This window comes from Rhinoraja longicauda, chromosome 18 (assembly GCF_053455715.1).
Source record: "Rhinoraja longicauda isolate Sanriku21f chromosome 18, sRhiLon1.1, whole genome shotgun sequence".
In the NCBI taxonomy this organism is placed as follows: Eukaryota; Metazoa; Chordata; class Chondrichthyes; order Rajiformes; family Arhynchobatidae; genus Rhinoraja; species Rhinoraja longicauda.
The window spans coordinates 40,351,546-40,377,700 of record NC_135970.1 but is presented as its reverse complement, the minus strand read 5'-3'; the positions used below and the strand labels follow the sequence as shown (position 1 = coordinate 40,377,700).

General features: G+C 42.7%; 1 protein-coding gene across 1 annotated transcript in view; it reads left to right on the top strand.

The window, feature by feature from the left end:
• The first annotated feature begins 3,737 nt into the window (after nt 1–3,737).
• Nucleotides 3,738–26,155, top strand: part of qser1 (glutamine and serine rich 1) — a 90,556-nt gene continuing 68,138 nt past the window's right edge. Inside the window, exon 1 of the mRNA XM_078414916.1 lies at nt 3,738–4,147. Coding sequence (XP_078271042.1) covers nt 4,020–4,147 — 128 coding nt within the window. The 5' untranslated portion in view covers nt 3,738–4,019. The remainder of the gene's footprint in view (nt 4,148–26,155) is intronic.

Here is a 26,155-nt window from a genome sequence, read left to right as displayed (position 1 = left end):
TAGATAGGTCAGGTGGGGAAAGAGGAGGGAATGATTGGTAGATAGGTCAGGTGGGGAAAGAGGAGGGTGGATTTTGTAAATAAGGCTGGAAGTGGTAAGTAAAGAAAACAAAAGCATACAATTGTTGAAATCTGATAAGGATGGACAGGGAGGGAGGAAGGGATGGAGTAAGTAAAAAAATAGAGGGCCTGGAATAGGGAGGGATGGAATACGAGCAGGTGGAGAAGGAAAGGAGCAGAAAGAATGGAAAAAAAAGGTATGTGGGGGAGAGGAAGTGGGCAGATGAGAGGGAGGAGGGTGGGTTACTTGAAAATGAGACTTCAATGTTCATGCCATTAGGTTGTAGGCTACCCAAGCAGAAAATTATCTGCTCTTCTTTGGGTTTGTGTGTGGTTTCACTCTGGCAGTGGAAGAGGCCATGGACAAAGAGGTTGGCATGGGAATGGGTATTAAAATGGCTGTCAATCAAGAACTCCAGCCAGTCCAAGCAGATAGAGCATGAGTGTGTGTGGATGATGACACATTGGCCTGGCTCGCCTCAACGGAGCTGCAGGTCTAAAAGACACATGACAGAAGAAGAAGAGCATGAGTGTTTGGCAAAGTCGTTTGATTGCTAATATTACTGATTCTCCTTATTCAGATTTTATTTAAGCATATACATTTTAAGCATATAAATATTAAGCAAGTACACAACAGGTCTACTCTGACGAAATTTTGGTTCTTGCCAACTTGTGCAAAGTTGGCATTGAGTACCTTTTGCCATCAACTGCCTGATTCAATGTCACCTTGTAATTATCATAAAGTTAAACAAATCTATCTGATCTAGGTACAACTACAATATAAGTTGCCAAGTCAGCGTGGCTTATCTTTACTAGAACAGTTAATTCTAATTTATCTAACTCTTCCTGCACCTGTTTTTTCAACAGATATAGGATAAGACTTAAGGCAGATTAATTTTATGTCTGACGTAGACTGAATATGAGCATTAACTGCAATGTTTTTTTTACTCTGTTCACAGGATGTCAATGTCACTGGCCAGTAATGAAGCCTCCAGCCAATTGCCCTGAACTGAGGATATGGTTAAGAGTCAAATATTGCGTGAATATACTTGACTATTTTTTTTTTCAGTGCTATGCCAAAGTGTCATTCTGAAGTACCTAGTCTAACCTCAATTTTCTGAGCCAATCATAACACTAATCACCAAAATTGATGGGTAATCGGTTTCAAGCCCTGGTGGTTCTATTTGCTGACCATTGGGAGCACATTAAACATTTCACCTGGCCCATGGTCTTCAATACTTCACCTGATATAAGTTTTCAAATTCATTTTTCTCTTTGGTCGTGGTAATTTAGAAATACCCCTATGGTCTTGACTGAGCAAACTACTGCTTTGTTTTGCTAACATCGATACATTTGCCATTTAACTATTTTTGGACAAAATGATTTTATATTTATTCCACAGGTGTACAATTTTGCACAATGTTTAAAAAAAAAGATCAAATCTGTGCGTTTATAATTTTGGTTGCAAACATCCATGATTGTAAAAACTGCTAATGCTCAATTGATGGCAGAACTTTAGCAATCTTCCCTATAATTACAAGAGATTCCCTCAAAAACTTCTATTTTACTCTAATTTTGTCTGCCTCTAATATGATTCTGAAAACATACCTTGAGGATTACTTTCATCAACTTTCCCAGCATTACTATCTCTTGGATTATAAATTAACTGCGATATTTAAAAAAAAAAAAATCTTATTCGGGCAGCATGGTAGCGCAGTGGCAGAGTTGCTGCCTTACAGCGCCAGAGACCCGGGTTCGATATGGGTGCTGTATTGTCTTTACGTAGTTTGTATGTTCTCCCCCTGACCGCGTCGGTATTCTCCGAGATCTTCGGTTTTCTTCTACATTCCAAAGACGTGCAGGTTTGCAGGTTAATTGGCTTGGGTTTGTATACTTGGTATAAGTGTAAATTGTCCCAAGTGTGTGTAGGCTTGTGTTAATGTGCGGGGATCGCTAGTCGGTGCGGACTCGTTGGGCCGAAGGGCCTGTTTCCATGCCGTATCTCTAAACTAAATTAAATCTACCAAGCATGAATTAGTCGGTGATATGACAGACAGATCAACCTGATAACAAATGGAAAACAATCATTAACCCTTTCAATGGGACATGTGAATTAATTATATTATAAATGCTCAAGAAATCAAGATCATGACTACTTTTTGATTATTTGAACCACACATGGGAAGCACATCCTTCGGTTTATCATCAAAAATAGTATATGGCGAATTTTGCTTTTCAACAGGTGGAGATTGGGTACAAATGATTCATCAATTGTCATCAGAGTCACAGTTGAAGACAGCCACCAGCTCAATTCAGATAATTCTATTCCTGAGACATGCGACTAAAGTACTGTGACTGACAAATTACAATAAACTCTATCGAATCCCTTTCCCTTCCCAGCATGAGTTGCCATTGAGATATTTTCTTTGAAGGTCGATGCAGATTTAGTGGGCCGAAGGTTTGTTTCCATGCTGTTTCTCTCTATGACTCAATGAGCTTTAAAATGTATTTTGGTATCAAGAAAGTTGCAACTTGTTAAATAATTTAAATATTATGATCTATGAAGTGAAAATATTTTGTTCATTTTCATGCTGTGGCTGAGATATTTAACCTTCAGACTCATCATCAGTGTTATATTCCATTATGCAAATGGTTAATCACCTAAAGCAAGTTAAAGTACAAAATAAGCAAAATCACAGTTTTGTTTGAATTTATGAATTAAGGATTAGGAAAAGACCAAAGATAACATTATTATTCTACAGCGTGGGAATAGGACGACTGGAAACTCCACAAAGAATTGCTCTGCCCTGACAGAACAAATAGCCTTCTTCTGTTCCATAATAATTTGGCTAACTCCTATCCAGTTAACAATCAAACCTATCCTTGGTGCTGCAGAACAATCAAAACACTGATTCGTTTTCTATATCAGTGTAATGTCACATTATTAAATCCTGGACTCAGGGAATAAACAATCATTCGTCATACAATCCAGTTTTGGTACTGTCGGTCCAGGAATTCATGGTAGTTAAAGTATGATGTGACAAAACAATCTAGCATTAAGAAGCCGTAGTATTTGCTAAGCAATATTAGCAATAACAGGTATCAACATTAGCAGTTCCAGTATTGCGATTGTGAACAGATTAGTATTGGCAAACTATAATTGAGCTATCATGAAATTAATACATTCTGATATTGTGGTACTGGGAGTGCAAGAAAATTTGATATTGTGGTACTGGGAAATCAACTATCATTACGAGACCAGACAACATTCAAGTTTTGACACGAAAAGCTGGAGTAACTCTGCGGATCAGACAGCATCTCTCGAGGAAATGCAGTTCCTTTTCTCCAGAGATTTCGTCTGACTCGCTGAGTTACTCCAGCTTTTTGTGTTTATCTTCGGTTTGAAACCAGCAATTTGCTAAACATTAAAGCTTTATTGGTTAAGCAACCAAATCTTGCGGCTGCGGTCTACACACCATTTCAGTATCAGCAGCACACCCAGGAAAGTGGAAATGTGAGAAGAGGAACGGTGCAAACATGCCTCGCCTCGGCACCGCGGGCCTGGACAATCAGGCACCAAACAACCAGCTAGTTGCAGCCTCTTGTCCCTCCCCAATTCCTTACGCTCGCTCACACGTTTGGCTTCCCTTCCTTACGCCGGCTCTTGCTGTCTGTGGTCTGGAGCAGAAGGAGGTGCATCCTGGGAGCGACCAACGTTGTTGAAAGAGAGAGGGGAGGAAAAAAAATCAGAAAGTGAGGCCCGTGTGGATTTGGAGGACGTCTCTCTCTATTTCTCCCTCTCCCCACCGTCTCGAGGCAGCCCCAGGCAGGGCCCGCGCGAGCGCCACAACGGCGGTTCCCAACGGCCCGCCGGCCACGCGAGGCATGTGAGGGAGCAGCCTCAGTCCCGCGCGCCCGCCCGCCCGCCCGGCCGCCCGCTGGCCGCGCACTCGGAACAACATGGACAGGAACTACACGGCGCCCAACTTCACCGATCCGCTCGTCGCTGCCGGCGGGCAAGCGTGGACGTACGAACGGACGGGGACGGGGAGCGGCGGCGGCAGCGGCAGCGGCGGCGTCAAGTCCAGGTGAGGGAGCACTGACGGCCTTGGTCGGTCGCGTGTGTGTGTTTTGCAAAGCCGGGCGGGCGGGCGGGCGGGGGGTCGAACGTGTCTCCCCTCACCACATAACGGCGCGAGGAAAAAAATCGAGTAGGGGGCTTCGGGGCCTGGTGCAAAGTTCTCTTCCCCCCACCCCTGAAATCCCAAGTGTCGGTGTCCAGTGCACAGGGTGAACTCTCCGTGCATTTTTCAGTCCTTTATCTCTAAGTTAATTATTTTCAATCTTTTCATATCAAATATTTTTTTTTAAAAAGATTGTTTTCCTAGTGATCTCCATTGATAACACGTCCGCAGAGGTCGGGGAGGGTTGAAAAGCGGCTCTCCCACAGTCAGAGCAGGGGCCTTCAGTAAAATTGTTTTGTTTCCACACTATCTCTTTGTCGCCTTTTTTTAATCTATTTTTTTTTAAAGAGTGGAATTAATTCTGCATCGATTGCAAACTGACTATGAAAGCTATTTGGTGCAAACTCAGGCATTGGTGTTTGCCTTTTGATTGTGGATAAGAGTGAAGAATATTTTAAGTTTCCAAGAGTAGGCGTGGTCTGCAGGAATCACACGAGTTCTGTTGCCGGGACTTGCAAGAATATTCAAGTGTTTCAAAGTTAAGTTAACAGCATCGCAATCCAAGCAAACATCATTCGTATGTTTTCAACTTTGTTCCGAAGGCAGACAGGTTGGTTGACGTTAATTTACTTTAAATTGACAAGTCAACCACGTGAATTCTATGTCGGATTATTACGGTACTAATGAGTTGTTTCCCCCAGTGGTATGGTTTTAATTGTTTACATTATGGTTCTTGCAATTACTTTTTAATGCAGAGATATGGAGGCTGAAACCTATTTTGCTACTTTTCGACGAGAAAGTAGTTTTTTATTAATGGAAAAATAATTGTATCACAAATTTTTATTTGGTTAAGAATTATAGTACAGAAGGAGTGCGATTCGGTCTATTAGGATCTGTGCTGGCAAAACACTCCCATCATTCCATTTGCCTTTCATCTGTGGCTCTACAACGCATTCTCTCCCACAACCATTAGCACCCCTTTGTTGTTTTTTGGCACTTTCTTACATTAAGGGATACTTTAACTGGCCAGTTATCTTTAACAGCATATTTCTGGGATATGAGAAGAAACAAGAGCATTAAGGATTGCAGGGTGAATATGCAAATTCCACAAAGACAGCATCCAAGTCATGATCAAACTAGGGTCGCTTGAGCCGAGGCTGCAGTGCTAATTGCCTTCACTCTTTTGCATTTTCTCACAACCGCTAGGTATTCTGAAGCCCTATACACCGTTTTAATTTTGTTCTGTTTTTTGTAATAAAAGCAACGTGGCAAACATTTGTGCATGACAAGACCCCACAGACTGTGATGACTTTAATATTACCATTTGAGGACTAAAATTTAGCCAGTGAAAATTTCTAAAGAGTTTCTGAAAAAAAAGTTTTAAAACGTCATTTGGCAAGGTTTGGGTGCCACTGGCAAAGCCCAGCAATTACTACGCATCCCTAATTGTCCTTAAAGGAGGTGAGTTATGTTGAACTATTTCAGTGCCTGTGGTGAAGGTATTACTGTTGGGTAGGTAATTTGAAGGTATACATTTAGTGATGATGACAATAAGTGACTATATTTCAAGTCAAAATGAGACTTGGCAGGAGAATCTGCAATTGGTGGAGGTCTAATGATCCTGCTGCCCTTCTCTTCTGAAGTGGAAATTGTGGATTTTGGAGGTGCTGAAATAATGACAGGACTCCTGTCCCATCTCATTTGAAAGATTTTTCCTTGGGCAATACAGCATGTCAAGGTTTTGTTGTTATTTTCTGGTGTATGATCTGTACAGTGTAAACCGTAGATCAATTGATCATAATGGCATCTTGCATTATGAAAATGTATGTGATTCTTGCAAAGTTGTTAGAATTACAAAGTAAAATCAGAAAAAAATCCTGATTTAGGAAGGAGACCCATTTAGCCAAGGTATGTATGCCGGTTGACAATCAGCCCTCCAACCTAATCCTACCTTCCATCGCTTCATCCTCAGTAGTATACAGATACACTTCTAGTCACCATGGAGGGAAGATTTAGTGAGATTTACAATGGCCTTTGAAACACAACTGCCAAGTGATGCATTGATGTTGGTGCTTATGAAGAATTTTATAACCGCATTCCCTGATTTTGATAGAAGGTAGCAAGGATGTACACGCCACTGGAGATAAATGGGTCTACTGTGGATAGGGTGAGCAGTTTTAATACTTGGGAGTCCGCATCACAGAGGATCTGACATAGGCAACGCACATTGCCGCACTGGTGGGTAAGGCAAAGCAGCGCCTTTACCACCTTAGACAGCTGAGGAAATTCAGAGTGTCTCTGAGGATCCTTCATTGCTTCTACTCTGGGGCTGTAGAGAGCATCCTGTCTGGCAACATTACAGTCTGGTTTGGGAACAGCTCTGCCCAGGACAGGATGGCCCTGCAGAGAGTAGTGCGTTCGGCAGAACGCACCATGGGAACTACACTCGTCCCCCTGCAGGACCTATACATCAGGAGGCCTACCGGGAGGAGGTGGCTGATCTGGCACTCTGGTGTCAGGACAATAGCCTCCTCTTGAATGTCACTAAAACGAAGGAGCTGATTGTGGACTTTAGAAGGGCTAAACATCCAAGGACGTACACACCACTGGAGATAAATGGGTCTACTGTGGATAGGGTGAGCAGTTTTAAATACTTGGGAGTCCGCATCACAGAGGATCTGACATGGGCAACGCACATTGCCGCACTGATGGGTAAGGCAAAGCAGCACCTTTACCACCTTAGACAGCTGAGGAAATTCAGAGTGTCTCTGAGGATCCTTCACTGCTTCTACTCTGGGGCTGTAGAGAGCATCCTGTCCAGCAACTTTACAGTCTGGTTTGGGAACAGCTCTGCCCAGGACAGGATGGCCCTGCAGAGAGTAGTGTGTTCGGCAGAACGCACCATGGGAACTACACTCGTCCCCCTGCAGGACCTATACATCAGGAGGTGCAGATCCAGAGCAAGCAAGATTATGAGGGACCCCTGCCACCCCAGTAACGGACTGTTCCAGATGCTATGGTCAGGCAAACGTCTCCGCTGTCACGCTGTGAAAACAGGGAGGATGAGACGGAGTTTCTTCCCACAGGCCATCAGGACTGTCAACTTTTATAACTCCAGAGACTAAATTTTTGTCTACACTATAGTAACTTATTAACTTTATTTATATGCTGTAACTGGAATTCTTTTTTGTGCACAATCCGCAGGCATTGCCACTTTCATTTCACTGCACATCGTGTATGTGTATGTGACAAATAAACTTGACTTGACTTGAAGTAAGGCAAGACAAGTGCAAAATAAGAGGGCCACCAATACTGCAATTATTTTTTAAAATGGCTATAAGCTTCCACAAAGTTTTATCAATGTGTAAGACCAGCCTGAGTGAATTAGGTATCAAATTGCTCTATCAATTTCTGTCATCCTGATTGCTTTGTAAGCTTTGAGTTCTTTGTCACCAGAATAAGTCCAGATTTTATTCTGTAAATCTTGGCAGTTGTCTGATAGATGCCAGTCCCAGGGATTTGAATTAAAATCAGCCATTAGAAAATAAACTTTGGAATGGTGTTGCCCTGGCCTGCAATGCAAAATAAATTAGATGTGGCAATGAACTGTTTAAATATTGGCATCAATTTGCTGCTGGTGTGATCATATATTATGCTATCACCAGTAGCCTACCCTGATGTAATACATCTATTGTGATGTTGATTTCTAGTAAAGCTTGACTTTTATTCAAAAATTCTTTAGTGTTCTTTCAACAATAAATCTGTCAGAAACATTAATAAATTTACATCAGCAAAATTAATTCCAAGACTTTTGCATTCCTGAACAAGTTTTTGCATGAACCTTACTTCCCCTTTCAACTAAAACATCTCTGCAAAATTACTGAAAGATTGTAATAATGCTCAGCAGTTTTGTTAAGCTTTATACAAATTCCCGCAGAGTTCTTTATCTTCTCCATATCAATATTTTGTTATGGAGATTCAGCATCTCTCATAGATTCTCAGAAGATCGGAACTGTATAATTTCTGAATTTTAAAATGTTTTTTGTACTGTTAATACTTTGTGACTTCACCTTTAGCTTTGAACCTTGGTCATGTTGTGTACGATGAACCTTAGGTGATCTTAGTTTCTCAATAAAAAGAAAGATCTCACTGGAGATAACCAAAGTTTGGAAAGAACGTCTGTCCTACTGAATCTTACAATTCAAATCTGAAACTTTACTTGGGTTTCAAAAATAAAATAATACAAAAAGGAGTTACTCATTCCCCAATATACCTTGCTAGATCTTGATTGTAAGCATATAAAAGTACAGTATTTTCTCTGTATCTCGCTCGGTACATGTGACAATAAAATAACAACACTTGAAAAGCGAGGGACTTTTTTTGGTTTATTTAATTGTTTTCCAATAATTGTCCAGTTAGTAATCTCAAATCTTAAAAATGTACTCTGTTACTTGGAAGAACAATATGTAAAAGGCTGAGAAAATCTACAGTGTAAATTGCAGATTTTCAGATCAAAACCCCAATCTAAATTGGGGTTTTATTCTTTGTGTACACAGAACCAATAAAGAATGGAATTTTTGTGGAAACTTTGTTCCTTTTCTGCCAAGGGATTGATTCAAGTGTTTCCCAGTGTAATTCATTTATCCGTAAAGTCCGATTTAATTTTTAAAAAATTTCTTGAGATATGATATCATCTGCCAATCTGGCTTTTTATTCTTTCCTTAATTATCCTGAGATGGTAGCATACCCTTAAACTGACTAGAGTTTATGTTATTATAGTTATGAGTAGCTAACTAGGCTAACTGTTATTATAGTTATGAGTTAGCTAAGTTGTGTTATTATAGTTATGAGTAGCTAACTTATTGATGGTGTTCACACAATAGCTGCATGGGGTACAGAGGAAAGGTATTCTTCTCTAAAGGAAAGTAATAAGCCAAATTGATTTCATGACATTTTCATGGTCTCCTTTTAAATCAGATTTTATGTTTGGATTATTTAAACTGAATTCAAAATATCAATGGCCATGGTAAAATTTCAATACATTCCTGAAGACATTAAGATTTTTTGTAAATTATTACTCAGATGGTGGGTTTCTCTTGAAATAACACGCTCAGAAAATGCATTGTGTATGAAGATAATGTGAAACCCGAGTTTATTATTTCTTGTGGGCATAATAAGCTATTAAAGGACTGGACTAAAAAATGGTGGGTTTCACATCCTTCTATTGTTAAAACCGTGTTTTTAAAAGGTTTTGCTGAGAATTGAAAATATTGAAATAAAACATTAATTTGGTTATATTGGTCCCCACAAACGTAGTTTCAGATTGTGGTTTAATGGAGGCATTGGATATTTGTTCAGTAAAATTTATATTATTGATATGAACGTGGAACTTGCTACCATATGGAGTGGCAAGGGAGATAATACCATTGGCACATTTAGGAAAGGATAATGTATACAAAATTACAAATTGCCTCCCCTTTATTCTAAGACTGTGGTCCCTGGTTCTGGACTCGCCCAACATTGGGAACATTTTCCTGCATCTAGCTTGTCCAGTCCTTTTATAATGTTATATGTTTCTATAAGATCGCCTCTCGTCCTTCTAAACTCCAGTGAATACAAGCCTAGTCTTTTCAATCTTTCCTCATATGACAGTCACGCCATCCCAGGGATCAATCTCGTGAACCTATGCTGCACTGCCTCAATTACAAAGATGTCCTTCCTCAAATTAGGAGACCAAAGCTGTACACAATACTCCAGGTGTGGTCTTACCAGGGCCCTATACAACTGTAGAAGAACATCTTTACTCCTATAACTGAAAAACCTCTCGTTATGAAGGGCGATGAAGATCCTGCGGCCGAGTCGTGCAGGGCGATAAAAGTCCTGAGCCCCTGCCGGGCGATGGAAGGTCCTGCGGCCGAGCTGCGCAGGGCTATGAAGGTTCTGCGAACGGGTTGATCGAGCCTTGCGATTCGGGGCGGTCGAAGCTGCTACGGCTGGAGTTCCCGAAAGCCGGTCGCCAGCCAGGGACCTGCGAGCTCCCTTTGTTGCAGTCCACAGAGTCCACGGCCGAGCTTCCGAAGGTAGAGTCGCAACCACAATCACGGCGCCACCACAGCTTCCGAAAGTTGGCCAGCTCAGAGATGGGTCCAGGCCCTGCGACCGGAGCCTTCAAGGTCGATCCCAGCTGGAGGCCGCCAACTCCACGGTGTTAGGCTGTAGGGCGAACGGAGATACGACACGGAAAAGGGTCGCACCTCCGTTGAGGAAGAGATTTTTTTTCAAAATGTTTCCCCCACCACCCCCCACATATACACAGCTAAAAATAGACTATTACGTACATCTAACGGCCTGCAGTCCGTCTGTCTTTTGTGTTTTTTGTTGTTTTTGTCTCAATTGTAGTGTTAATATGATGTAGTGTTGTATGTTATGTTTTGGGGGGGGGGTGGGAGGGAACGGGAACTGTAACTGTAACATTCTCTCTCCAGAACGGAGACGCGACCTTTGTTCTGTGCCGTGTCTCCGTTCCCGTTGCGGCCTACCACCGGCCATGCACCTGGGACCACCTGGGTCTCTGGTTCGCAGAGCCCGCGGTCCGGACTCACCACCTGCGGCGCTGACTGCCTGCGAATGCTGCGGGAACGGCTGCGACTCGTCTCCGGAGGCTCCGGCGCGGGCCGTGTGGACGTCGGAAGCCCGCAGGCCCCTGGATGGGGGCCGACATCGGGAGCTCCGGCAGCGGCAGAGGCAACGTGTTCGCCCGCCCCGAATCGCGGGGCTTGGGTCGGCCCGCCACGGACCTTTCACCATCCGGCGCGGCCTGAAATAGGCCGCGGGATTTTTTTTCACCGCCCAGCGGGGGCTTCAATATCGGGAACCCCGACCGCCCCGACGTGGCAACTCCAACAGCCTGACCGCGGGACAAGACGGCAGGGAAGAGAAAAAGACATTCTGGCCTTCCATCACAGTGAGGAGGGACTGGAGGAGACTCACTGTGATGGATGTTTCTTTTTGTTTGGTGTTAGTTGTGATTGTATGTGTTATTGCATTTTTATTGATTAATCTTATTGGTCTTATTGTTCAACTGCGGGTAATGTTTCATTTTACTACACATTTATGTATATGTAACAAATAAACGACTATTGACTATTGACTATTGAAAGAAGAAAGACAAACAGACTGCCGGCAAGCTGCAGGGCAGCGCCGCCACTTCCGGAACATCATGGGGAAGAGAATATAGGACTACCCGTGCATCCTAACAGGAAGGAAGATCTGTGCAATGTAAACCATAGGTCAATTAATCTTAACGGCTTGTTGCATTATGAAAATGGATGTGATTCTCGCAAATTTGTTAGAATTGCAAAGTAGAATCAGAAAAAAATCCTGACTAGGAAGGAGACCATTTAGCCAAGGTATATGCCGGTTGACAATCAGCTCCCCAACCTAATCCTACATCCTCAGTAGTATACAGATATACTTCTAGTCGCTTTTTAAAATTAAGCATTCTACCTCTCCCTTTCAGGCATGGAGTTCATCCCCAACCAGTCTCAGATAAAGGATTTCTGCTTCAACTTCCCTCCAATCTTTCTACTGATTACTTTAAAGGCATGCCTTCCATTTTTTAATCTTCCAAAAGAAAATGATGTCTTATTTCCTGCTGCTTGGTGCCTCGTAACCTTGTACATCTCGATTTAGTCCTCTTTAGCCTCCTCTGTTTCCAAACTAACTAATTAATACTTATAGCTTTTTTTTTCCATTCATGACCACATCCTTGTAAATCTCTCTGCACCCTCTCCAATGTAAGCACAGCTTTCTTGTACAGTGGTGACTTGAACTGTCTGGAACATTCAAGCCCTGGCTAAACACATACTGTTTGTAAAATGTGGAGGAAGGAACTGCAGGTGCTGGTTTCCACTGAAGATAGATACAAAGTGCTGGAGTAACTCAGCTGTCCAGGGAGCATCTTTGGAGAAAAAGGAGGGGTGAAGTTTGGGTTTGGAACTCGTCTTCAGACTGAAAGAAGAGGGAACAAATCTTATTTACCTGTTACATTTAATGCTCTGAGCAAATACTCAAAAAGATACATCTATTCTCCCCACAATGTTCTCCCAGTTACTGTAATTTCTCTTGGTTTGTTGCACCTCCCCAAATGAGTCTGTTTGCACTCTGGATTAAATCCCATTTGTAGCAATTCTGCCCAAATGATCAGACTGTATATCCTTCCGAAGTTGAAAGTTTTCCTCTATCAACTGCACCCAATTTTTGAATCATCTGCTAAAAATGATCTATAAGATAGTGTTGGCTGGATCAATTCCAAAGCATAAAGTAAGGAATGTGCTTTAGAAATCCTGAAGGGAGAAAATAATTTTTTTGTGAATTCCATTATTTCTCTTTAGTTTCAAGCAAGAACAAATTTGTTGGGAATCATCCGTATACCTGAATATAGTACTATATGCTGATTTATTGTAAAATAGCTGACTTCTACAACCCCTCCACAATTCAGATGTAATTGAATAAAAATCAAAATGTGCCTTAAGAACTCCTTTATACTAGTTATTATGGATTTGTAAATAGTGAATTGCAATCTCACCAAGCTTTTTTAATCAAAATTCACAAATGTTAATTGGTTAATAGAACCACATTCCTTATTTTAACATTGGCAAAGTGGCAAATACCTACTCTATGACTAAATGTCAACTTAATCACAATTCAGAATTAAATGCCTCAATGATTCGCAGAACCAACTGAATATTTTATGACTAAATCTTTCCACAGTTAGTATGCTGCTTGGATAAACACATTGGACTGATAGCTGCGAATGGATTAATGTCTATTTCTTTCAGTTGATTTGGATAAAGGATACTGATGTTCTATGTGCAAGTTCTTTGGGCATTTTTTGATAATTTGAGAATTTCTGGCAGGCTGGGGTTGGGTGTGCAGTGGGTAAGTGTGTTAGTTGTTGCAATATGCATGGAATGCACATTGGACTTGCAACAAGGTAAGTGAATTAATGGAACAAATAGAAATAAATAGATATAATCTAATTATCGTTATTGAGACATGTTGCAAAGAGGTTAAGGTTGTGATTGAAACATTGCAGACTGGCAAAATAGGAAAGGTGAGATGGCCTGAAAATAAAGGCAGCTGAGAACCAATTTATATGAAGAACAGGAAGAGGTAGGAAACATTGGTGAACATAATACAAATCAAGAACTCAGAGATGCACATAACCTGTAATAAAATAATAATTGAGGACTTCGCTTGTGGACCGAATAAACCCGATTAGTTGTAATGGTATGGAGGTTGAGTTGATGAAATGTGCTAGAGATCAGTATGTGTTGAGGATCCAATGGCGAAAAAGGCTATTTAAGTATATTATTGTGCAATTGGAATGCAAATCTGATAGGGAATGGGTCTTTAGGAAACAGTGATCATAATGCGATAGAGTTTTATGTAAAGATTGAAAGTGATTTTATTTTTTATCCGGTTTTTCGCCTCTCCCAGGAGATCACTCAGTTCTTTTGGGTGGGCGGTTGGAGCGGTTGGAGTAGCGGCCGGGCGGTAGGTTTAGTAACCGAGCGCGGGGCTTTGTTTGGAGAGTATGACTGCCAGGGCAGTTTTTTGTTCTGGGTGTCAGATGTGGGGAATCTGGGAGTCTGATAGTCTTCCAGACATCCACATCTGCACCAGGTGTGACGAGATGGGGCTCCTAAGGGACCGTATTAGGAACCTGGAGCGGCAGATTGATGACCTCCGTCTGATCAGGGAGAGTGAGGAGGTTATAGATAGGAGTTACAGGGAGGTGGTCACTCCTAGACCACGGGAGGTAGACAAGTGGGTCACTGTTAGGGGGGGCAAGGAACAGAGGCAGGGACTAGGGAGTACCCCGGTGGCTGTACCCCTTGGAAATAAGTACTCCTGTTTAAGTACTGTTGGGGGGGACAGCCTACCTGGGGGCAACGACGGTGCCCGGGCCTCTGGCAAGGAGTCCGGCCCTGTTGCTCAGAAGGGTAGGGAAAGGAAGAGGAGAGCAGTAGTAATAGGGGACTCTATAGTGAGGGGGTCAGATAGGCGTTTCTGTGGACGCAGTCGGGAGACCCGGATGGTGGTTTGCCTCCCTGGTGCCGGTGTCCGGGATGTGTCTGAGCGTGTCCAGGATATCCTGAAAGGGGAGGGAGAGGAGCCAGAGGTCGTGGTACATATAGGTACCAACAATATAGGTAGGATAAGGGAAGAGGTCCTGAAAGGAGAATTCAGGGGGCTAGGAAGAGAGTTAAAAAAAAGGACTTCCAAAGTAATAATCTCAGGCTTACTGCCTGTGCCACGTGATAGTGAGAATAGGAATGGAGTGAGGTGGAGGATAAATACGTGGCTGAGGAACTGGTGCAGGGAGCAGGGTTTCAAGTTTCTGGATCATTGGGACCTCTTCTGGGGGAAGTATGACCTGTACAAAAAGGACGGGTTGCATCTGAACCCGAGGGGAACCAATATCCTGGCGGGGAGATTTGCTAAAATAACTGCGGAGACTTTAAACTAGTACGGTTGGGGGGAGGGACTCAAACACAGATAGCTAATAGGCAGTGTGAGGCAGGAGGCAGAAAAGGGAAACACTCAGACCCAATATGTAGGAGAGAAAGAAGGGAAAAGAAATAAACTGAGAATAAGAAATGATGGGTCCCTTAAATGTGTATATTTTAATGCTAGGAGCATTGTAAGAAAGGTGGATGAGCTTAGAGCCTGGATTGACATCTGGAAGTATGATGTTGTGGCGATCAGTGAAACATGGTTGCAGGAGGGTTGCGATTGGCAATTAAATATTCCAGGATTTCATTGTTTCAGATGTGATAGAATCGGAGGGGCAAGAGGTGGAGGTGTTGCATTGCTTGTCAGGGAGGATATCACAGCAGTGCTTTGGCAGGACAGACTAGAAGGCTTGATTAAGGAGGCTGTTTGGGTGGAACTCAGAAATGAGAAAGGTTTAGCAACACTTATAGGGGTGTATTATAGACCGCCAAATAGGGAACGAGAATTGGAAGAGCAAATATGTAAGGAGATAGCAGATATTAGTAGTAAGCACAGAGTGGTGATTGTGGGTGATTTCAATTTTCCGTATATAGACTGGGAATCACATTCTGTTAAAGGGCTGGATGGTTTGGAGTTTGTAAAAATGTGTGCAGGATAGTTTTTTGCAGCAATACGTAGAGGTGCCTACCAGAGAAGGGGCAGTGTTGGACCTCCTGTTAGGAAATGAGATGGGTCAGGTGACGGAGGTATGTGTTGAGGAGCACTTTGGGTCTAGTGATCATAATGCCATTAGTTTCAATATCATTATGGAGAAGGTCAAATCTGGACCAAGGGTTGAGATTTTGGATTGGAGAAAGGCTAATTTTGAGGAGATGAGAAAGGATTTAAAAGGAGTGAAATGGAAATTGTTGTTTTATGAAAAGGATATAATAGAGAAATGGAGGATATTTAAAGGTGAAATTTTGAGAGTACAGAGTCTTTATGTCCCTGTTCGGTGGAAAGGAAAGAATAATAATTTGAAAGAGCCATGGTTTTCCAGGGAAATTGGACACTTGGTTCGGAAAAAGAGGGAGATATACAATAAATATAAGCGGCAGGGAGTAAATGAGGTTCTTGAGGAATATAAAGAATGTAAAAGGAATCTTAAAAAGGAAATTAGAAAAGCGAAAAAAAGATATGAGGCTGCTTTGGCAAGTAATGTAAAAGTAAACCCCAAGGGGTTCTACAGATATGTCAATAGCAAAAGGATAGTGAGGGATAAAATTGGTCCATTAGAGAGTCAGAGTGGACAGCTATGTGCTGAGCCGGAAGAAATGGGGGAGATATTAAACAATTTCTTTTCTTCGGTATTTACCGAGGAGAAGGATATTGAATTATGTGAGGTAAGCGAAACAAGTAGAGTAGTGATGGAAATTAGGAGGATTAAAGAAGAGGAGGTACGGACACTTTTGAAGAATATAAAAGTGGATAAGTCTCCAGGTCCTGATAGGATATTCCCTAGGACATTGAGGGAAGTTAGTGCAGAAATAGCAGGGGCTATGACGGAAATATTTCAAACGTCATTAGAAACAGGGATGGTGCCGGAAGATTGGCGCATTGCGCATGTTGTGCCTTTGTTTAAAAAAGGTTCTAAAAGTAAACCTAGCAATTATAGACCTATTAGTTTGACGTCTGTGGTGGGAAAATTAATGGAAAAGATACTTAGGGACAATATATATAATTATTTGGATAATCAAGGCCTGATTAGAAACAGTCAACATGGATTTGTGCCTGGAAGGTCATGTTTGACTAATCTTCTTGAATTTTTTGAAGAGGTTACCAGGGAAATTGATAAGGGCAAGGCTGTGGATGTTGTCTATATGGACTTCAGTAAGGCATTTGACAAGGTTCCACATGGAAGGTTGATTAAGAAGGTTAAATCGTTGGGTATTAATAGTGAGGTTGCAAGATGGATTCAACAATGGCTGAATGGGAGATACCAGAGGATAACGGTTGACAATTGTATGTCAGGTTGGAGGCCAGTGTCTAGTGGAGTGCCCCAAGGATCTGTGTTGGGTCCACTGTTGTTTGTCATTTACATTAATGATCTGGATGATGGTGTGGCAAATTGGATTAGTAAATATGCAGATGATACTAAGATAGGTGGAGTAGTTGATAGTGAGGTAGATTTTCAAAGTCTACAGAGAGACTTGGGCCTTTTGGAAGGGTGGGCTGAAAGATGGCAGATGGAGTTTAATGCTGATAAGTGTGAGGTGCTGCATTTTGGTAGGACAAATCAAAATAGGACGTACAGGGTAAATGGTAGGGAATTGAGGAATGCAGTGGAGCAGAGGGATCTGGGAATAACTGTGCATTGTTCCCTGAAGGTGGAATCTCATGTGGATAGGGTGGTGAAGAAGGCGTTTGGTATGCTTGCCTTTATAAATCAGAGCATCGAGTATAGAAGTTGGGATGTAATGTTGAAATTGTACAGGGCATTGGTGAGGCCAAATCTGGAGTATGGTGTGCAGTTCTGGTCGCCAAATTATAGGAAGGATGTCGACAAAATGGAGAGGGTACAGAGGAGATTTACTAGAATGTTGCCTGGGTTTCAGCACTTAGGCTACAGAGAGAGGTTGAACAGGTTGGGTCTTTATTCTTTGGAGCGTAGAAGGTTGAGGGGGGACTTGATAGAGGTTTTTAAAATTTGAGAGGGACGGACAGAGTTGACGTGGGTAGGCTTTTCCCTTTGAGAGTGGGGAAGATTCCAACAAGGGGACATAGCTTCAGAATTGAGGGACAAAGGTTTAGGGGTAACATGAGGGGGAACTTCTTTACTCAGAGGGTTGTGGCTGTATGGAATGGGCTTCCGGTGGAAGTGGTGGAGGCTGGCTCGATTTTATTATTTAAGAGTAAATTGGATAGGTATATGGATAGGAGGGGATTGGAGGGTTATGGTCTGAGTGCAGGTAGATGAGACTAGGTCAGGGAGAATGGTCGGCGTGGACTGGTAGGGCCGGACAGGCCTGTTTCCATGCTGTAGTTGTTATATGTTATATGTTATTTAATCTAAAACTCTTAACTCAGTACAAAGCAAACTACAAAGACAAGCTCAATGCTCTCAAGACAGTGGAACTAATTGTAGACTTTCGAAGAGATCCCCTCTCCCCACTCACCATCAACAACACCATAGTCACATCTGTGGAGTCATTTAAGTTCCTTGGAACCATCATCTCCAGGGACCTTAAATGGGGGGGCCACCATCGACTCCACAGTCAAAAAGGCCCAACAGAGGATGTACTTCCTGTGGCAACTGAAGAAACACAATCTGCCATAGGCAATGATGATCCAATTCTATACTGCTATCATTGAGTCCGTCCTCACCTTCTCCATCTCAGCCACCAAGCACGACATCCGGAGGCTGCAACAGATCGTTCGCACAGCTGAGAAGGTTGTTGGCTGCAACCTTCCCCCCCATTGACGAACTGTACACTGCAAGGGCCAGGAAGCGAGCGGGCAAGATCATCTCTGACCTCTCTCACACTGGCCATAAACTCTTCGAAGCACTTCCCTCTGAAAGGCGACTCCGGACTGTCAAAGCAGCCACAGCCAGACATCAAAATAGCTTTTTTCCCCACGAGTGATAGTTCTACTCAATAACCAAAGTCTGTAGTCTCTTTTTTGCTCTGATTTATTTTTGCCCACATGTTTAGACCATAATGTTGTATCCTTATTGTTTTGATGTGGTTATGCTTTGCTCTTAATTGTTAACTGTATGTTTGTGTTGTGTTGTGTGATCAGCCATGATCGCATTGAATGGCGGTGCTGGCTCGAAGGGCTGAATGGCCTACTCCTGCACCTATTGTCTATTGTCTATTGTCTATTGTCATTTGTGAGCGGAGCACCAAGGCACATTCTTTGGATATGCATACTTGGCCAATAAACTTATTTATTCATTCATTCATGTTTGAATTGGCAGTGATAGATGGGGAAGCTACATTCAAAGGGAATGGTCATAAACAAGCAACAGCTACATTTAAATTAACTAATACATAGTTTACAAGTAAAATATCCCTTTTAAGGCAAAAAAAGATAACACTGAAAATCTCCAGCTGTGCGTCTCAAAAGATAGAATACCAGATCAAAGAGAAAGGTTTATAACATTGCCAAGAAAAAAGCAGTAAGCCCAAGGATTGGGAAGATTTTCGAATTCAGTAGAAAAGGACAAAACATGGATGAGGAACTGGAGGGAAGAAGGCAGGTGTAGATAATTTGATCCCACATTTTGCACTGCCACTTAGTTAGATCATGGTTAATCTTTTATCTTAGTGCTATTTTCATAGTTCATAAGTTCTATGAACTATGAAGAACTAAGAAGAACTAAGAACTAAGAAGAACTAGATAGCTATTCCGCTATCAGGTGTACTCCACCATACAAACACGGCTGATCTATCTTTCCTTCTCAACCCCATTCTCCTGAATCGCCCCATAACCCCTGACACCCTTACCAATCAAAAAATCAGTCCATCTCTGCCATAAAAATATCCATTGACGGTCTCCACACCAGTTTGTGGCAATGAATCCCTCAGATTCACCACCTTCTGCAAAGAAATATCTTCTCATCTCCTTTCTAAAGGTACATTCTTTTATTCTGAGGCTCTGGTCCTAGACGCTCCCAATAGAGGAAACATCCTCTCCACATTCTCTCTATCCAGGCCTTTCATTATTCGGTCAGTTTCAATGAAGTCCCCCCATATCCTAAACTCCAGCTAGTACGAGCCTAGTGCTTTCAAACACTCATCATATGTTAACCCAGTCATTCCTGGGATAATTCTTGTAAACCTCCTCTGGATCCTCTTCAAAGTCACCACATCCTTCCTCAGATATGGGGCCCGGAACTGCTCGGAATACTCAAAATGCAGTCCGACCAGTGCCTTATAAAGCCTCAGCATTACATTTGTAGGAAAGAACTGCAGATGCTGGTTTAAATCGAAGGTAGGAACAAAATGCTGACGGGTCTTGACCCAAAAGTCACCCATTCCTTCTCTCCAGAGATATTGCCTGTCCCACTGAGTTACTCCGGCATTTTCTGTCTACCCTCAACATTACATGCCTGTTTTTGTATTATAGCCCTCTCGAAATAATTGCATGTGTCTTCCTTACTACCGATTCAACTTGCAAATTAACTTTTTGGGAATCCTGCACCAGCACTCCCAAGTCACTTTGCACCTCCGATTTCTGAATTTCCTCCACATTTAGAAACTGGTTACACCTTTATTCCTACTACCAAAATGCATGACTGCACACTTTACTCTGCTTAATTCCTCCTGCCACTTCTCTGTCCAATCTCTCAACATGTCCAAGTCCTCCTTCTCCCTGCTTTCTTTACACTACCTGCCCCTCCACCTATCTTTGTATCATTTTGCTAACATAAACCCAATGAGTCTCTTAATATTTAAAAGTTGAGGCCCTGTCAATTGAGATTGAGGTGGGGGAACCACGGTTGAGGAAAAGTACTGGTGTGAAAAGTGTTGTCAACTAAATAGATAGAATGGAACATGATGAACTGGGAGAGTGGAATAGAGTCCCTAAAAGTTAGATGGAATAGAGTACAGAATAGTAAAAATAGATGTAGGATTCTATGGGTGTGCAGCGGATGTGGTTGCTAGCCTATAGCTCGAGACAGATAATGGAGATTGAAGATTGACCATGTAGAAATTTGATTGAAAAGATATTGAAACCTACAAAAAACTGTATGAGAGCAGGAAGCTGCACCTATATGATTAGTGTACTGTGTCAAGGTGAGATGACATAATGAACCAAGTTGGATTGAAACAAAATTCTATCCCACTTAACACAAAGGAATGGTCATTGCTTCGTACCCTGCGGGTTGCCATGGCTACACCTTTGAATTTGAGAAAATGGATGAAGATATAGGAAAAGTTATTCAATGTAAGTGCAAGTTCAGCCAGACAAAGGAATCTGGTCGAGACCCTTCTTCAGACTTCTTGAGACCGACAGGTCACCCATTCCTTCTCTCCAGAGATGCTGCCTGTCCCGCTGAGTTACTCCAGCATTTTGTGTCTATCTTCAGTTTAAACCAGCATCTACAGTTCCTTCCTACACAAAGGAATCTGGTGGTGGAAGGGGACTAGTTGAGCCTCATGGAATGAGAGAAAGGCTATTAAGGCCTGTTGTGGGAAGGAAGCAGAGAGGGATTGGAATCCATGGTGAAAATGTGTTGCTTGGGGGGTGCTAAGTATCAAGCTTACAATGGCAAGAGGATTGTTTTATATGTAAGTGGGAAGATAAGGAGAGGAAAAACTGCATCAAGATAAAACAAAGTTCTGTGGATTGATATCGGGTTGAACTATTGGGTCTATTAAAACTGTTCTTGTGGAGTGGTAGAAGCATATTATGCATAGTGGGAGACTGAGACTAGAGATTCTAGAGAACTTCTGAAACCGTCAGTGACTGGGATATGCCTGAAGAAGGGTCTCGACCCGAAACGTGACCCATTCCTTCTCTCCATAGATAGACAGACAATAGGTACAGGAGTGCCAGCACCACCATTCAATGTGATCATGACTGATCATTCTCAATCAGTACCCCGTTCCTGCCTTCTCCCCATACCCCCTGACTCCGCTATCCTTAAGAGCTCTATCTAGCTCTCTCTTGAATGCATTCAGAGAATTGGCCTCCACTGCCTTCTGAGGCAGAGAATTCCACAGATTTACAACTCTGACTGAAAAAGTTTTTCCTCATCTCCATTCTAAATGGCCTACCCCTTATTCTTAAACTGTGGCACCTGGTTCTGGACTCCCCCAACATTGGGAACATGTTTCCTGCCTCTAACGTGTCCAACCCCTTAATAATCTTATATGTTTTGATAAGATCCCCTCTCATCCTTCTAAATTCCAGTGTAGACAAGCCTAGTCGCTCCAGTCTTTCAACATATGACAGTCCCGCCATTCCGGGAATTAACCTAGTAAACCTACGCCCTCAATAGCAAGAATGTCCTTCCTCAAATTTGGAGACCAAAACTGCACACAGTACTCCAGGTGCGGTCTCACTAGGGCCCTGTACAACTGCAGATGGACCTCTTTGTTCCTATACTCAACCCCTCTTGTTATGAAGGCCAACATTCCATTGGCTTTCTTCACTGCCTGCTGTACCTGCATGCTTCCTTTCAGTGACTGATGCACTAGGACACCCAAATCTCGTTGTACATCCCCTTTTCCTAACTTGACACCATTCAGACAATAATCTGCCTTCCTATTCTTACCACCAAAGTGGATAACCTCACACTTATCCACATTAAACTACATCTGCCATGCATCCGCCCACTCACACAACCTGTCCAAGTCACCCTGCAACCTCACAGCATCTTTCTCACAGTTCACACTACCACCCAGCTTAGTATCATCTGCAAATTTGCTAATGGTACTTTTAATCCTTTCATCCAAGTCATTAATGTATATTGAGCACCGAGCCTTGCGGTACCCCACTAGTCACTGTCTGCCATTCTGAAAGGGACCCATTTATCCCCACTCTTTGCTTTCTGTCTGCCAACCAATTTTCTATCCATGTCAGTACCCTACCCCCAATACCATGTGCTCTAATTTTGCCCACTAATCTCCTATGTGGGACTTTCGAAGGCTTTCTGAAAGTCGAGGTACACCACATCCACCGGCTCTCCCCTGTCAATTTTCCTAATTACATCCTCAAAAAATTCCAGACGATTAGTCAAGCATGATTTCCCTTTCGTAAATCCATTGCTGACTCGGAACGAACCTGTTACTGCTATCCAAATGCTCCGCAATTTCTTCTTTTATAATTGACTCCAGCATCTTCCCCACCACTGATGTCAGACTAACTGGTCTATAATTTCCTGTTTTCTCTCCCTCCTTTCTTGAAAAGTGGGATAACATTAGCTGCCCTCCAATCCACAGGAACTGATCCTGAATCTATAAAACATTGGAAAATTATCACCAATGCGTCCACAATTTCTAGAGCCACCTCCTTAAGTACCCTGGGATGCAGACCATCAGGCCCTGGGGATTTATCAGCCTTCTATCCCATCAGTCTACCCAACACCATTTCCTGCCTAATGTGAATTTCCTTCAGTTCCTCCGTCATCCTTGGATCTCTGGCCACTAGAACATCTGGGAGATTGTTTGTATCTTCCTTAGTGAAGACAGATCCAAAGTACCGGTTCAACTCGTCTGCCATTTTGTTCCCCATAATAAATTCCCCTGCTTCTGTCTTCAAAGGACCCACATTTGCCTTGACTATTTTTTTTCCTTTTCACATACCTAAAAAAGCTTTTACTATCCTCCTTTATATTATTGGCTAGCTTACCCTCGTACCTCATCTTTTCTCCCCGTTTTGCCTTTTTAGTTATCTTCTGTTGCTCTTTAAAAAAGTCCCAATCCTCTGGCTTCCCACTCTTCTTTGCTATGTTCTACTTTGCTGCCTGTCCAGCTGAGTTACTCCAGCATTTTGTGTCTACCTGGGATATATCATTGTTGCGTCTCAACATGACCACTCTGATGTCTGGTCAGTATTTGCTTTCATCCACCTTCAAGTTCATCCATAAATATTGCCTATATCCTAATCGATCATTCCTATTATCCAAACCATCCACCTTGCAGATTCTCTACTCTTTTTAAAATCTAGTTTTATTTGATGGATGTGTTATTTTTTATTATCAACCTTCACTGCGTTATGTACAAGTAATTTGTTAACATGTCCTCAAGTGAGCCACAAACAGCTAGGAACGATCAGGGTTGGCCGAAGTTTTTGCTTGGCTGGTAGTTTTTAAGGAAAGTCTTAGAGAAGGCAAAAGTTGGTAGAGAAATTTAGAAAGGAATCCCAGAACAAATGTTTTCAGAACCTGAAGGCATGAAGCAGTTTTAAAATCAATAATGAGTAAAATGCCAGATTTAATAATAATGCGGGGATCTTGGATGTTCAGAGGTCAGGAGGAGGCTAATGGTAAAGGATGGGACTGGTCCAAAATTTGAAGACTTAATTTGTGGCAAGACCATTTTAATGGTATTAGACAGAACCTATTGAATATTGATTGGGTAAAGGGCCATCAGGTAAGTGTAGATACGTTAAATTTACAGATCTGCAAAGCATGCCTTCCTCCCTTTCGATTTCTGTGCGATATCTTTTATTCACAATAGACAATAGACAATAGGTGCAGGAGTAGGCCATTCAGCCCTTCGAGCCAGCACCGCCATTCAATGCGATCATGGCTGATCACTCTCAATCAGTACCCCGTTCCTGCCTTCTCCCCATACCCCCTCACTCCGCTATCCTTAAGAGCTCTATCCAGCTCTCTCTTGAAAGCATCCAACGAACTGGCCTCCACTGCCTTCTGAGGCAGAGAATTCCACACCTTCACCACTCTCTGACTGAAAAAGTTCTTCCTCATCTCCGTTCTAAATGGCCTACCCCTTATTCTTAAACTGTGGCCCCATGTTCTGGACTCCCCCAACATTGGGAACATGCTTCCTGCCTCTAATGTGTCCAATCCCCTAATTATCTTATATGTTTCAATAAGATCCCCCCTCATCCTTCTAAATTCCAGTGTATACAAGCCTAATTGCTCCAGCCTTTCAACATACGATAGTCCCGCCATTCCGGGAATTAACCTAGTGAACCTACGCTGCACGCCCTCAATAGCAAGAATATCCTTCCTCAAATTTGGAGACCAAAACTGCACACAGTACTCCAGGTGCGGTCTCACCAGGGCCCGGTACAACTGTAGAAGGACCTCTTTGCTCCTATACTCAACTCCTCTTGTTACGAAGGCCAACATTCCATTGGCTTTCTTCACTGCCTGCTGTACCTGCATGCTTCCTTTCAGTGACTGATGCACTAGGACACCCAGATCTCGTTGAACATCCCCTCTTCCTAACTTGACACCATTCAGATAATAATCTGCCTTTCTATTCTTACTTCCAAAGTGAATAACCTCACACTTATCTACATTAAACTGCATCTGCCATGTATCCGCCCACTCACACAACCTGTCCAAGTCACCCTGCAGCCTTATTGCATCTTCCTCACAATTCACACTACCCCCCAGCTTAGTATCATCTGCAAATTTGCTAATGGTACTTTTAATCCCTTCATCTAAGTCATTAATGTATATCGTAAATAGCTGGGGTCCCAGCACCGAACCTTGCGGTACCCCACTGGTCACTGCCTGCCATTCCGAAAGGGACCCATTTATCCCCACTCTTTGCTTTCTGTCTGCCAACCAATTTTCTATCCATGTCAGTACCCTACCCCCAATACCATATGCTCTAATTTTGCCCACTAATCTATGTGGGACCTTGTCGAAGGCTTTCTGAAAGTCGAGGTACACCACATCCACTGACTCTCCCCTGTCAATTTTCCTAGTTACATCCTCAAAAAATTCCAGTAGATTTATCAAGCATGATTTCCCCTTCGTAAATCCATGCTGACTCGGAATGATCCTGTTACTGCTATCCAAATGCTCAGCAATTTCGTCTTTTATAATTGACTCCAGCACCTTCCCCATTCATGATCAAATCCTCTATATTCACCAGAAGGTGAAGACTGAGTGATGACCATGTTCTCTCTCAATGCATCATCTCTGGAGGCCCTATTTGTATTTGGTCGGCTCTGTTGGGCAGGCTACCCATTGCTTGTCAATGCCATATTCCCAAAAAAAGACACTATTCTGAGCTCTGTGCATGGAAGAAATACCAGGATTGAGGAAACTTTTGAGAATATTCTCAAAAGCTCCTTGGAAACAACCCTATAAGTGAGTTCGGTATTTCGACTGAGCATGCGCCAGTCATAGGTCGCAAGGGCTAAGCATTCTCGCCGGCTGATCTGCTGCGTGTATACAGACCTGCGTTTCATCTGTATTTTTCAGTTTTGCTTCGTAGAGGTAAGAAAATACAGCTTACAAATATCAATAAGGTGTATTTATGGTTAATTTGTACTCCGGTAGACACAAAATGCTGGAGTAACTTACCGGGACACGCAGCATCTCTGGGGAGAAGGAATGGCTGTACTCTTCTCTGTTCGAAATGTCAGCATATGAATTAACAGGGCACAACGGGCTACGGACCAAGTGATGGATTTGGAATAAATTGGAACTTCATCGTTGGCATGAAGGGTCTGCTTGTTACCAAGAAACACGGGGAGAGAGATACGCAATGCGGGACACAGAGAATCGCTCCAACAGCCCACCAAACGGAAGACGCACAGAATCAGTCGCTGATCGGCAGACACAAAAATCCGCGGTCAGACCAAAAGTGATACGATTGGTGTGAGTGGCAAAGAGCGTGAGATGGCAGGAGAACGAATGGAAGAGGAGGAAAGAGCGAGAGGGAAACTCAAGTAGGTGGGCATTAGAGAGGTAAC